The sequence below is a fragment of the Oncorhynchus keta genome, chromosome 35 (genome assembly GCF_023373465.1).
Source record: "Oncorhynchus keta strain PuntledgeMale-10-30-2019 chromosome 35, Oket_V2, whole genome shotgun sequence".
In the NCBI taxonomy this organism is placed as follows: Eukaryota; Metazoa; Chordata; class Actinopteri; order Salmoniformes; family Salmonidae; genus Oncorhynchus; species Oncorhynchus keta.
In genome coordinates, this window is record NC_068455.1 from 9,827,911 (window position 1) to 9,842,972 (window position 15,062).

The 15,062-nt window shown below is 44.2% G+C and overlaps 1 protein-coding gene and 1 long non-coding RNA gene across 6 annotated transcripts in view; one reads left to right on the plus strand and one right to left on the minus strand.

The window, feature by feature from the left end:
- Positions 1-565: 565 nt before the first annotated feature.
- Positions 566-15,062, minus strand: part of LOC118369035 (isthmin-1-like) — a 43,382-nt gene continuing 28,885 nt past the window's right edge. Inside the window, exons 6-8 of the mRNA XM_052495852.1 lie at positions 12,760-12,891; positions 10,632-10,700; positions 566-2,028 (exon numbers count right to left, since the gene is read on the minus strand). Of these exons, the coding sequence (XP_052351812.1) occupies positions 1,511-2,028; positions 10,632-10,700; positions 12,760-12,891 (719 nt within the window). The 3' untranslated portion in view covers positions 566-1,510. The remainder of the gene's footprint in view (positions 2,029-10,631; positions 10,701-12,759; positions 12,892-15,062) is intronic.
- Positions 11,275-11,922, plus strand: LOC127915837 (uncharacterized). Of its 5 annotated transcripts, none has more exons than XR_008092452.1 (4): positions 11,275-11,386; positions 11,426-11,503; positions 11,617-11,733; positions 11,773-11,922. It is a non-coding gene; the product is annotated as an uncharacterized LOC127915837 (long non-coding RNA). The 5 variants fall into 5 exon arrangements; XR_008092454.1 differs by having other exon boundaries at positions 11,617-11,694; XR_008092456.1 differs by having other exon boundaries at positions 11,426-11,464.

A 15,062-nucleotide genomic window follows, 5' to 3' on the forward strand; every position in this document is an offset into this window, starting at 1 on the left:
CTGTACCCATCTCCCTGTACCCATCTCCCTGTACCCATCCCCTGTACCCATCTATCTGTACCCATCCCCCTGTACCCATCCCCCTGTACCCATCTATCTGTACCCATCCCCCTGTACCCATCCCCCTGTACCCATCTCCCTGTACCCATCTATCTGTACCCATCCCCTGTACCCATCTATACCCATCTCCCTGTACCCATCTCCCTGTACCCATCCCCCTGTACCCATCTATCTGTACCCATCTCCCTGTACCCATCTCCATGTACCCATCTATCTGTACCCATCTCCCTGTACCCATCTATCTGTACCCATCTCCCTGTACCCATCTCCCTGTACCCATCTATCTGTACCCATCCCCCTGTACATATCTATCTGTACCCATCTCCCTGTACCCATCTCCCTGTACCCATCTCCCTGTACCCATCTCCCTGTACCCATCTATCTGTACCAATCTCCCTGTACCCATCCCCCTGTACCCATCTATCTGTACCCATCTATCTGTACCCATCTCCATGTACCCATCTCCCTGTACCCATCTATCTGTACCCATCTCCCTGTACCCATCTCCCTGTACCCATCTATCTGTACCCATCTCCCTGTACCCATCTCCCTGTACCCATCTATCTGTACCCATCTGTCTGTACCCATCCCCCTGTACCCATCCCTCTTCTCAATAGCAGCAGCACATGTGAGTGTATGAAAGTGGAGGGTGGGGGGCTTGGGGGTGAGAGGATAACTAGAACCATGTCATCCTCTCCAACTGTTCCTAACGTTCACAAACCAGTTTCTTCTGATTGAAGAGTGTATAAATCCTCAGAAACTCCAAAATCTGGACTTTCACAACAAATACATCAGCAGCACGTTAGAATTATTTTTATGTTTCTCTTCCTGTAATGCCACAGTATGTCATTCATGGAAGAGTATATTCCAATTGGCTGGTGGATCCTGACGAATCATCCAATTGGCTGGTGGATCCTGACGAATCATCCAATTGGCTGGTGGATCCTGACGAATCATCCAATTGGCTGGTGGATCCTGACGAATCATCCAATTGGCTGGTGGATCCTGAGGAATCATCCAAGGAGTGAAGTGCTTGATGGTGAAGATGTCCTAAAAACACAGCATTAAGACGGGGCGCTCACATCGTTTTCCCACGCCAGAGTACACCACTGCAAGAGAGGAGCTGGCATATATATATATATATGGCATATATTAGGAGCTCAACTTCACTCCATTTGGGAAGGCTGGTTGCCGGCTTCCCTGATTGGAGAAATGTCCAATTTCTGTCATTAATAAACTCCGTGCCTCAATGTGACCGAACACTGAATAAGGAGGAGCTAGAGATGGGACATCCAGGAGTCCTTTTCTCCCCAAACCAACTGATAGTTAACGCTACACATATTCAGTATGTGGTCTATGCTGAAATCCAGACATAATTGGGGACCACGTGGCTCTCTCTACCCCCTCTTTCCAGCTCTTCCCCCGGTCAGGGTCTCAGTTCTCCTCTCCATCAGTACTCCCTGGCCTCCTCCAGTTGAGCCTGATGCACCTCCTCGTGTGGGTTGTCGGGACACAGCAGCCCGTTGTTGGGTGGCCTCACCGAGTGGAAGCGGCTCCAGTCCCCGTTACACAGGATCCAGGGCAACACGTCCACTTTGTAATGCAGCTCCGGCGAGAACTCAGTACTGATGAGGTTCGGAGCGCCCGCCCCTTTACCCCGCGTGATAAGCTTCGCGTGGTCGTCGTAGCAACAGTGCTGCGCGGCCAGGGTGGTGCTATTGGAGGAGATCATGGAGCGCGTGCAGAAGCGAGCGGAAGGCTTGTAAATGTCCAGGCGTTCTCTGGGGCCGGAGGCGTCGCGCCAGCGGTAGGTCTTACGCAGCGTCGTGTCGAAGATGTGGACGGCGTTGTAGACGGCCTCGGACGGGTAGGAGCAGGGGCAGCTGGGTAGTTCGGTCAGCACCTTATGGAGGTACTTCTGGAGGAAGTCGTTCTTACAGCTCAGCCACTTGTCACAGCTGTCCACATCTGAGGAGGAGAGAAATCGTATAGGAGTCAATCATATAGGAGTCAATCATGTAGGAGTCAATCATGTAGGAGTCAATCATGTAGGAGTCAATCATGTAGGAGTCAATCATGTAGGAGTCAATCATGTAGGAGTCAATCATGTTCAGGAGTCAATCGTGTAGGAGTCAATCGTGTAGGAGTCAATCATGTAGGAGTCAATCGTGTAGGACTCAATCATGTAGGAGTCAATCATGTAGGAGTCAATCATGTAGGAGTCAATCGTATAGGAGTCAATCGTGTAGGAGTCAATCGTATAGGAGTCAATCGTGTAGGAGTCAATCGTGTAGGAGTCAATCATGTAGGAGCAATCGTGTAGGACTCAATCATGTAGGAGTCAATCATGTAGGAGTCAATCATGTAGGAGTCAATCATGTAGGAGTCAATCGTATAGGAGTCAATCGTATAGGAGTCAATCATGTAGGAGTCAATCATGTAGGAGTCAATCGTATAGGAGTCAATCATGTAGGAGTCAATCATGTAGGAGTGAATCATGTAGGAGTCAATCATGTAGGAGTCAATCGTATAGGAGTCAATCGTATAGGAGTCAATCATGTAGGAGTCAATCATGTAGGAGTCAATCGTGTAGGAGTCAATCGTATAGGAGTCAATCATGTAGGAGTCAATCATGTAGGAGTCAATCATGTAGGAGTCAATCATGTAGGAGTCAATCGTATAGGAGTCAATCGTATAGGAGTCAATCATGTAGGAGTCAATCGTGTAGGAGTCAATCGTGTAGGAGTCAATCATGTAGGAGTCAATCGTGTAGGAGTCAATCGTATAGGAGTCAATCATGTAGGAGTCAATCATGTAGGAGTCAATCGTATAGGAGTCAATCGTATAGGAGTCAATCGTATAGGAGTCAATCATGTAGGAGTCAATCGTGTAGGACTCAATCATGTAGGAGTCAATCATGTAGGAGTCAATCATGTAGGAGTCAATCGTATAGGAGTCAATCGTGTAGGAGTCAATCGTATAGGAGTCAATCGTGTAGGAGTCAATCGTGTAGGAGTCAATCATGTAGGAGCAATCGTGTAGGACTCAATCATGTAGGAGTCAATCATGTAGGAGTCAATCATGTAGGAGTCAATCATGTAGGAGTCAATCGTATAGGAGTCAATCGTATAGGAGTCAATCATGTAGGAGTCAATCATGTAGGAGTCAATCGTATAGGAGTCAATCATGTAGGAGTCAATCATGTAGGAGTGAATCATGTAGGAGTCAATCATGTAGGAGTCAATCGTATAGGAGTCAATCGTATAGGAGTCAATCATGTAGGAGTCAATCATGTAGGAGTCAATCGTGTAGGAGTCAATCGTATAGGAGTCAATCATGTAGGAGTCAATCATGTAGGAGTCAATCATGTAGGAGTCAATCATGTAGGAGTCAATCGTATAGGAGTCAATCGTATAGGAGTCAATCATGTAGGAGTCAATCGTGTAGGAGTCAATCGTGTAGGAGTCAATCATGTAGGAGTCAATCGTGTAGGAGTCAATCGTATAGGAGTCAATCATGTAGGAGTCAATCATGTAGGAGTCAATCATGTAGGAGTCAATCATGTAGGAGTCAATCATGTAGGAGTCAATCGTATAGGAGTCAATCGTATAGGAGTCAATCGTATAGGAGTCAATCATGTAGGAGTCAATCGTGTAGGACTCAATCATGTAGGAGTCAATCATGTAGGAGTCAATCGTATAGGAGTCAATCGTATAGGAGTCAATCATGTAGGAGTCAATCGTGTAGGAGTCAATCGTGTAGGAGTCAATCATGTAGGAGTCAATCGTGTAGGAGTCAATCGTATAGGAGTCAATCATGTAGGAGTCAATCATGTAGGAGTCAATCATGTAGGAGTCAATCATGTAGGAGTCAATCATGTAGGAGTCAATCGTATAGGAGTCAATCGTATAGGAGTCAATCGTATAGGAGTCAATCATGTAGGAGTCAATCGTGTAGGACTCAATCATGTAGGAGTCAATCATGTAGGAGTCAATCATGTAGGAGTCAATCGTATAGGAGTCAATCGTGTAGGAGTCAATCGTATAGGAGTCAATCGTGTAGGAGTCAATCGTGTAGGAGTCAATCATGTAGGAGCAATCGTGTAGGACTCAATCATGTAGGAGTCAATCATGTAGGAGTCAATCATGTAGGAGTCAATCATGTAGGAGTCAATCGTATAGGAGTCAATCGTATAGGAGTCAATCATGTAGGAGTCAATCGTATAGGAGTCAATCATGTAGGAGTCAATCATGTAGGAGTGAATCATGTAGGAGTCAATCATGTAGGAGTCAATCGTATAGGAGTCAATCGTATAGGAGTCAATCATGTAGGACTCAATCATGTAGGAGTCAATCATGTAGGAGTCAATCATGTAGGAGTCAATCATGTAGGAGTCAATCATGTAGGAGTCAATCGTATAGGAGTCAATCATGTAGGAGTCAATCGTGTAGGAGTCAATCGTGTAGGAGTCAATCGTATAGGAGTCAATCATGTAGGAGTCAATCATGTAGGAGTCAATCGTGGAGTCAATCATGTAGGAGTCAATCGTATAGGAGTCAATCATGTAGGAGTCAATCATGTAGGAGTCAATCATGTAGGAGTCAATCGTATAGGAGTCAATCGTATAGGAGTCAATCGTATAGGAGTCAATCGTATAGGAGTCAATCATGTAGGAGTCAATCATGTAGGAGTCAATCGTATAGGAGTCAATCATGTAGGAGTCAATCGTATAGGAGTCAATCGTATAGGAGTCAATCATGTAGGAGTCAATCATGTAGGAGTCAATCATGTAGGAGTCAATCATGTAGGAGTCAATCGTGTAGGAGTCAATCGTGTAGGAGTCAATCGTATAGGAGTCAATCGTATAGGAGTCAATCATGTAGGAGTCAATCATGTAGGAGTCAATCATGTAGGAGTCAATCATGTAGGAGTCAATCGTGTAGGAGTCAATCGTGTAGGAGTCAATCGTGTAGGAGTCAATCGTATAGGAGTCAATCGTGTAGGAGTCAATCGTGTAGGAGTCAATCGTATAGGAGTCAATCGTATAGGAGTCAATCATGTAGGACTCAATCGTGTCGGAGTCAATCGTGTAGGAGTCAATCATGTAGGAGTCAATCATGTAGGACTCAATCATGTAGGAGTCAATCATGTAGGAGTCAATCATGCAGGAGTCAATCGTATAGGAGTCAATCGTGTAGGAGTCAATCGTGTAGGAGTCAATCATGTAGGAGTCAATCATGTAGGACTCAATCATGTAGGAGTCAATCGTATAGGAGTCAATCGTGTAGGAGTCAATCATGTAGGAGTCAATCGTATAGGAGTCAATCGTGTAGGAGTCAATCGTATAGGAGTCAATCGTATAGGAGTCAATCATGTAGGATTCAATCGTATAGGAGTCAATCATGTAGGAGTCAATCATGTAGTGGTCCTTCTGTAGCTCAGTTGGTAGAGCATGGCGCTTGTAACGCCAGGTTAGTGGGTTCGATTCCCGGGACCACCCATACGTAGAATGTATGCACACATGACTGTAAGTCGCTTTGGATAAAAGCGTCTGCTAAATGGCATATATTATTTTATATTATATTATGTAGGAGTCAATCATGTAGGAGTCAATCATGTAGGAGTCAATCGTGTAGGAGTCAATCGTGTAGGAGTCAATCATGTAGGAGTCAATCGTGTAGGAGTCAATCGTATAGGAGTCAATCATGTAGGAGTCAATCATGTAGGAGTCAATCATGTAGGAGTCAATCGTATAGGAGTCAATCATGTAGGAGTCAATCATGTAGGAGTCAATCATGTAGGAGTCAATCGTATAGGAGTCAATCGTATAGGAGTCAATCGTATAGGAGTCAATCATGTAGGAGTCAATCATGTAGGACTCAATCATTTAGGAGTCAATCGTATAGGAGTCAATCATGTAGGAGTCAATCATGTAGGACTCAATCATGTAGGAGTCAATCATGTAGGAGTCAATCGTATAGGAGTCAATTGTGTAGGAGTCAATCGTGTAGGAGTCAATCGTATAGGAGTCAATCGTGTAGGAGTCAATCATGTAGGAGTCAATCGTATAGGAGTCAATCGTGTAGGAGTCAATCGTATAGGAGTCAATCGTGTAGGAGTCAATCATGTAGGAGTCAATCGTATAGGAGTCAATCGTGTAGGAGTCAATCATGTAGGAGTCAATCGTATAGGAGTCAATCGTGTAGGAGTCAATCGTATAGGAGTCAATCATGTAGGAGTCAATCATGTAGGAGTCAATCATGTAGGAGTCAATCGTGTAGGAGTCAATCTTGTAGGAGTCAATCGTGTAGGAGTCAATCGTAGGAGTCAATCGTATAGGAGTCAATCATATAGGAGTCAATCATGTAGGAGTCAATCATGTAGGAGTCAATCATGTAGGAGTCAATCATGTAGGAGTCAATCATGTAGGAGTCAATCATGTAGGAGTCAATCATGTTCAGGAGTCAATCGTGTAGGAGTCAATCGTGTAGGAGTCAATCGTATAGAGGTCAATCATATAGGAGTCAATCATATAGTAGTCAACCATATACAGTATGAATCAATCATACACACTGAGTGTACAAAACATTAAGAACACCTGCACTTTGCATTAAATAGACTGACCAGATGAATCCAGGTGAAAGCTATGATCTATTGTGAAGAATTACATTATTAATTAAGCTATCCCATATTTTACCGTTTAAAGAATTGTCTCTCGTTATATGTTAGTGTTTTTTACTAACCTGAAACAGACCTGTCTTTGTGGGACTGAGTCATCAGACTGGGCGTCTAGCTAAAGGTCCGCTTGGGTGCGACCACAGCAGGTGACATCCTGTGGGTTTACTATCTACAGGAAGTCGCATGTATGGAAACTTGCAGAAAGGAGCACATTATAGTGCTTTGCTGTCGTGAACAACAGTTGGACGGTTGAGCCCTCGGGCTATCAACCTTGTGTTATCTTAAATCTGCACATACAACTAATGACCTTTTACACAATATCTACTGACTGCCGTGTTTTCAGAAAGGGGTTGTGTGTATTTTCTCTATAAAAGCATTGAACCGGCACAGTTCGTTGAGCTGTTCAACTATGCACTGTTGAGTGGATAGATGATTTTGCAAATCTTATAATAAAAGTGTTGTTTGAAAGAATCGGCAGTCTTTCTTCCCTTTGATTGGCTTAGATATTGATTAGATATTCCACGCCAGGTCCCTGTCACCTGTTGAATCCACTTTAATCAGTGTAGATGAAGGGGAGGATACAGGTTAAACTTTTACTCTAGTGGGTTAATTCAGGGGCATTGATGTCACAGTGATGAGAGGGACATCAGAGTGTTAACAGGATAACAGGTAGCCAGCCTGTTACTCATCCCCCTGTAGTGTTTCTTGGTAGTCTTAAACAAATCTACTTGGAAACAAAAGTGTACACCTCACACACATGGTTATGGGCTTTAAAATAAAGAAGGTACCAGTACCATGTCAGATATAGAGTTGAAATGTATTCCATTTTGAGTTTGAATCCCAATATTACATTTTATATACAGTACCAGTCAAAGGTTTGAACACACCTACTCATTCAAGGTTTTTATTTGATTTATTTGACTATTTTCTACATTGTAGAATAATAGTGAAGACATCACAACTATGAAATAACACATATAGAATCATGTAGTAACCCAAAAAAGTGCTAAACAAATCAAAACATATTTTGTATTTTAGATTCTTCAAAGTAGCCACCCTTTGCCTTGATGACAGCTTTGCACACTCTTGGCATTCTCTCAACCAGCTTCACCTGGAATGCTTTTCCAACCGTCTTGAAGGAGTTCCCACATATGTTGAGTACTTGTTGGCTGCTTTTCCTTTACTCTGCCGTCCAACTCATCCCAATTGGGTTGAGGTCGGGTGATTGTGGAGGCCAGGTTAACTGATGCAGCACTCCATCACTCTCCTTCTTGGTCAAATGGCCCTTACACAGCCTGGAGGTGTGTTGGGTCATTGTCCTGTTGAAAAACAAATGATAATCCCACTAAGCGCACACCAGATGGGATGGCGTATCGCTGCAGAATGCTGTTGAAATGTGCCTTGAATTCTAAATAAATCACTGACAGTGTCATCAAAGCACCCCCACACAATCACAGCTCCTCCTCCATGCTTCACGGTGGGAACCACACATGAGGACATCATCCGTTCACCTACTCTGTGTCACATAAAGACACGGCGGTTGGAACCAAAAATCAAACATTTAGACCAAAGGACAGATTTCCACCAGTCTAATGTCCATTGTTCGTGTTTCTTGCTCCAAGCAAATATCTTCTTATTATTGGTGTCCTTTAGTTGTGGTTTCTTTGCAGCAATTTGACCATGAAGGACTGATTCACGCCGTCTCTTCTGAACAGTTGATGTTGAGATGTGTGTGTTACTTGAACTCTGTGAAACATTTATTTGGGCTGCAATTTCTGAGGCTGGTGACACTAACGAATTTATCCTCTGCAGCAGAGGTAACTCTGGGTCTTCCTTTCCTGTGGCGGTCCTCATGAGAGCCAGTTTCATCATAGCACTTGATGGTTTTTGCAACTGCACTTGAAGAAACTTTCAAAGTTCTTGAAATTATCCATATTGACTGACCTTCATGTCATAAAGTAATGATGGACTGTCATTTCTCTTTTCTTATTTGAGCTGTTCTTGCCATAATATGGACCTGGTCTCTTACTAAATCGGGCTATCTTCTGTATACCACTCCTACCTTGTCACATCACAACTGATTGGCTCAAACGCATTAAGAAGGAAAGAAATTCCACAAATCAACTTTTAACAAGACATACGTGTTCATTAAAATGCATTCCAGGTGACTACCTCATGAAGCTGGTTGAGAGAGTGCTAAGAGTGTGCAAAGCTTCCATCAAAGGCAAAGGGTGGCTATTTGAAGAATCTCAAATATAAATATTGACCAGTACTGTACATCACAGATCACTGAAATATAACTAAGCTGTTTGACAACAGCAACACTGAATTTTTGGCGGGAATAATTTTCACAAATTATGAAATTTATACATTTTATTTGACCTTTATTTAACTAGGCAAGTCAGATGAGAACAAGGTCTTATTTTCAATGACGATGGGTTAACTGCCTTGTTCGGGGCCAGAAGGACAGATTTTTACCTAGTCAGCTCGGGGATTTGATCTTGCAACCTTTCAGTTACTCGTCCAATGCTCTAACCACTAGGCTACCCCGGCAGATAACATTCCACCCATGAGGCCACGAGGTTATTTGACTGCAGGAAAGGGCTACAGACCAATTTTTAAACATGGCTTGTGTATGTGTGCCATTCAGAGGGTGTATGGACAGGATAACAGATTTAAGTGCCTTTGAATGGGGTATGGTAGTAGGTGCCAGGCGCACCAGTTTGTGTCAAGAACTGCAACGTTGCTGTTTTTTTTTTCACACTCAACAGTTTCCCATGTGTATCAATAAGGGTCCACCACCCACAGGACATCCAGCCAACTTGACACAACTTGGGTGGATTATACGTGAAGACAGCATTGATTAGCTTGAGGAAACCAGAGAGAGAGAGAGACTATCCAAGCATAAAGGAGAGATTTCAGCACCTTAAAACCCTTTACTTTAAACCGGGGCAGTGCAAAGCTCTCAAAGACAACAGAGCTCGAACAAGAGAGCGGGTTAAACACTCAACCACGTCCGTACTCGCTGCCAAATAATACAATCTATGTTATAGGCTGTGTTCAAATGGGAACCTATTCATTATAAGAATGTACAGTGTATGTTCGATAGAGGATTGGGGAAAGACATTTTTTCTCTATATGTTTCCGATAGTTTTATTCTTTGATATGATTGCCCGGAGTGGAGAGAGCTATCAGCGGGGGTACGAAAAGACAAACTAAAGAAACAATTGAAGAATTTCTTGGAGGAACAGTCATGTTTTCCATTGGCTGTGCAACACTCTTGGTTGACCAATCCTTAACGAGGTGAAGGGGGTTTCTGACTCCCATAGTCCCTCTATGATTGGAGCCCCAGTAGAGCAGTTTAAACCATCCTAAACGGAACAGACCATGAAGGCCCCTAAATACTACAACAGGCCCTGTTGACTACAGGCACACGCACGCACGCGCGCACGCACGCACGCACACGCACGCACGCACGCACGCACGCACGCACGCACGCACGCACGCACGCACTCACGCACGCACGCACGCACGCACGCACGCACGCACGCACGCACGCACGCACGCACGCACGCACGCACGCACGCACGCACGCACGCACGCACGCACACACGCACGCACGCACGCACGCACGCACGCACGCACGCACACACGCACGCACGCACGCACGCACGCACGCACGCACGCACGCACGCACGCACGCACGCACGCACGCACGCACGCACGCACGCACGCACGCACGCACGCACGCACGCACGCACGCACGCACGCACGCACGCACGCACGCACGCACGCACGCACGCACGCACGCACGCACACACACACACACACACACACACACACACACACACACACACACACACACACACACACACACATTGCAACAAACGTACTTGTGTCAAGGGAGTCAGTGCCATTGGTTTTCTCCAGAGGCATCAGCTCAGTAACTGCTAGGAGGTCATCTACAGAAAGAGAGGGGAAAGAGACAATATGAAATCTGTTGAATGGAGAGCACAAGATACCACAAAAAGGAAAACAAATATGTTTCAGTGGGTAGCTGTTAAACAGTCACCACTAGCCAGCATCCGCCCAGTACCCTGCCCTGAACATTAGTCACTATTACTAGCCGGCTACCACCTGGTACTCTACCCTGTAACTTACAGACTGCTGCCCAATGTACATAGAGTCATTACACACTGGTCACTTTAATAATGTTTACATATATTTGTTTGTTGTTGTATTTTTCTGGATTTGGTGTTTATAGATTTTTAACTTGCTAGGTATTAATGCACAGTTGGAGCAAGAAACACAAGCATTTAGCTAGGTATTAATGCACAGTTGGAGCAAGAAACACAAGCATTTAGCTAGGTATTAATGCACAGTTGGAGCAAGAAACACAAGCATTTAGCTAGGTATTACTGTTGGAGCTAGAAACAAAAGCATTTAGCGAGGTAATTACTGTTGGAGCTAGAAACAAAAGCATTTAGCGAGGTAATTACTGTTGGAGCTAGAAACAAAAGCATTTAGCTCGGTATTACTGTTGGAGCTAGAAACACAAGCATTTTGCTAGGTATTGCTGTTGGAGCTAGAAACACAAGCATTTAGCTAGGTATTACTGTTGGAGCTAGAAACACAAGCATTTAGCTAGGTATTACTGTTGGAGCTAGAGACACAAGCATTTAGCTAGGTATTACTGTTGGAGCTAGAAACACAAGCATTTAGCTAGGTATTACTGTTGGAGCTAGAAACACAAGCATTTAGCTAGGTATTACTGTTGGAGCTAGAAACAGAAGCATTTAGCTAGGTATTACTGTTGGAGCTAGAAACACAAGCATTTAGCGAGGTAATTACTTTAGCTAGAAACATAAGCATTTATAGGTATTGCTGTTGGAGCTAGAAACACAAGCATTTAGCTAGGTATTACTGTTGGAGCTAGAAACACAAGCATTTAGCTAGGTATTACTGTTGGAGCTAGAAACACAAGCATTTAGCTAGGTATTACTGTTGGAGCTAGAGACACAAGCATTTAGCTAGGTATTACTGTTGGAGCTAGAAACACAAGCATTTAGCTAGGTATTACTGTTGGAGCTAGAAACACAAGCATTTAGCTAGGTATTACTGTTGGAGCTAGAAACACAAGCATTTAGCTAGGTATTACTGTTGGAGCTAGAAACACAAGCATTTAGCGAGGTAATTACTGTTGGAGCTAGAAACATAAGCATTTAGCTAGGTATTGCTGTTGGAGCTAGAAACACAAGCATTTAGCTAGGTATTAAGCTAGAAACACAAGCATTTAGCTAGGTATTACTGTTGGAGCTAGAAACACAAGCATTTAACTAGGTATTACTGTTGGAGCTAGAAACACACGCATTTAACTAGGTATTACTGTTGGAGCTAGAAACACAATCATTTCGTTGCACCTGGGATATTATCTGTAAATCTGTGTACGCAACCAATAAACTTATATTTTTAATTTGATGATTAGCTGTGGATATATGACTGGCGTGAATGTCTGTGCCCACACACACACACACACAATCTCCTCTACCCTCCAGCTCTGTGGTACAAGCCGCCATAGAGCAGTGTACACACAAGGACTCATCAGGGGAACAACAAGCAGGCAGCTCACTACTCAACACAGGAGTCCCAGCTGGACTGCATCCAAGTCCCACTTGCACTGAGCACATTCCACTGATATAAAGAGCCTTGTACTGGAAGCATCAGGCTGACCCATCAGGAAGAGCCTACTGGTACGATCACTGTACAAGACACACAAGCAACTGACCGGTAAATATCGCTTCAACACTTATGAAGTCCTTTGGCATCAGTGATCATGAAGGAAAGGAGACAGATGCTATTTGGAAATACTGGGACACAACCAGAGACACAGCCATTATTGATGACGTCATCCAGGCCATTAAGATGACATCACCCAGGGTATTATTGATGACATCACCCAGGGTATTATTGATGACATCACCCAGGGTATTATTGATGACATCACCCAGGTTTCTATCTCACCTGGGCATCTGTCCAGTTCGCAGGTCCGGGACTCGGTCGCTGTGCATGCGTAACCACAGGAACGGATACGCTTCTGGTTGCCGCAGGTAACGCTGCATGGCGACCAGTCACTCCACTCTTCCTCCTCGTACTCTGAGATGGAGGGATGAGAGGGGGGATGTATTTAAAGCCTTGTTCACATTGTCAGTTTGAAGTGACTCAGGTTGTAATGTAACAAAATGAGGTAAAAGTCAAGGGGTCTGAATACTTTCCGAATGCATTGTACATAAACTCAGCAAAAAAAGAAACGTCCCTGTTTCAGGACCCTGTTTTTCAAAGATAATTCATAAAAATCCAAATAACTTCACAGATCTTCATTGTAAAGGGTTTAAACACGGTTTCCCATGCTTATTCAATGAACCATAAACAATTAATGAACATGCACCTGTGGAACAGTTGTTAAGACATTAACAGCTTACACTAACAGCTTACAATTAAGGTAACAGGTATGAAAACTTAGGACACTAAAGACGCCTTCCTACGGACTCTGAAAAACACCAAAAGAAAGATGCCCAGGGTCCCTGTTCATCTGCATGAACGTGCCTTAGGCATGCAATAAGTTGCCATGTCCATACTGTGAGACGCCTAAGACAGTGCTACAGGGAGACAGGATGGACAGCTGATGGTCCTCGCAGTGGCAGACCACGTGTAACAACACCTGCACAGGATCGGTACATCCGAACATCACACCTGCGGGACAGGTACAGGATGGCACCAACAACTTCCCGAGTTACACCAGGAACGCACAATCCCTTCAACAGTGCGCAGAGACAAAGAGAGAAGACAGAGAGAGAGACAGAGAGAGACAGAGCGAGACAGAGAGAGAAAGATAGAGAGAAGACAGAGAGAGACAGAGAGAAGACAGAGAGAGACAGAGAGAGACAGAGAGAGAGAAGACAGAGAGAGACAGAAAGATAGAGAGAAGACAGAGCGGAGACAGAGAGAAGACAGATAGAGACAGATAGAAGACAGATATGGACAGATGAGAGACAAACAGAGTGACAGAGAGAGACAGAGAGAGACAAAGAGAGAGACAGATAGAGACAGAGAGAGACAGAGAGAAGACAGAGCAGAGACAGAGAGAAGACAGATAGAGACAGAGAGAAGACATTGGGTTATGAATTACAGGGGATAGAGACAGAGAGAGACAAAGATAGAAGACAGAGAGAAGACAGAGACAGATAGAAGACAGAGCGGAGACAGATAGAAGACAGAGGGAGACAAAGAGAGAAGACAGAGACAGAGAGAAGACAGAGCGGAGACAGAGAGAAGACAGAGGGAGACAAAGAGAGAAGACAGAGACAGAGAGAAGACAGATAGAGACAGAGAGAAGACAGAGAGAAGACAGAGAGGACAGATAGAAGACAGACAGAGAGAAGACAGATAGAGACAGAGAGAAGACAGATAGAGACAGAGAGAAGACAGAGAGGACAGATAGAAGACAGACAGAGAGAAAGACGGAGACAGATAGAAGACAGAGAGAGACAAAGAGAGAAGACAGAGACAGAGAGAAGACAGAGCGGAGACAGAGAGAAGACAGAGAGGACAGATAGAAGACAGACAGAGAGAAGACAGATAGAGACAGAGAGAAGACAGAGAGAAGACAGAGAGAAGACAGAGAGAAGACAGAGAGGACAGATAGAAGACAGACAGAGAGAAGACAGAGAGAAGAAAGAGAGGACAGATAGAAGACAGACAGAGAGAAGAGAGCGGAGACAGATAGAAGACAGAGGGAGACAAAGAGAGAAGACAGAGACAGAGAGAAGACAGAGCGGAGATAGAGAGAAGACAGAGAGGACAGATAGAAGAAGACAGAGAGAAGACAGATAGAGACAGAGAGAAGACAGAGAGAAGACAGAGAGAAGACAGAGAGGACAGATAGAAGACAGACAGAGAGAAGACAGATAGAGACAGAGAGAAGACAGAGAGAAGACAGAGGGAAGACAGAGAGAAGACAGAGAGGACAGATAGAAGACAGACAGAGAGAAGACAGAGAGAAGACAGAGAGAAGACAGAGAGACAGATAGAAGACAGACAGAGAGAAGACAGATAGAGACAGAGAGAAGACAGAGAAGACAGACAGAGGACAGATAGAAGACAGACAGAGAGAAGACAGATAGAGACAGAGAGAAGACAGAGAGAAGACAGAGAGAAGACAGAGAGAAGACAGAGAGGACAGATAGAAGACAGACAGAGAGAAGACAGATAGAGACAGAGAGAAGACATATAGAAGACAGACAGAGAGAAGACAGATATAGACAGAG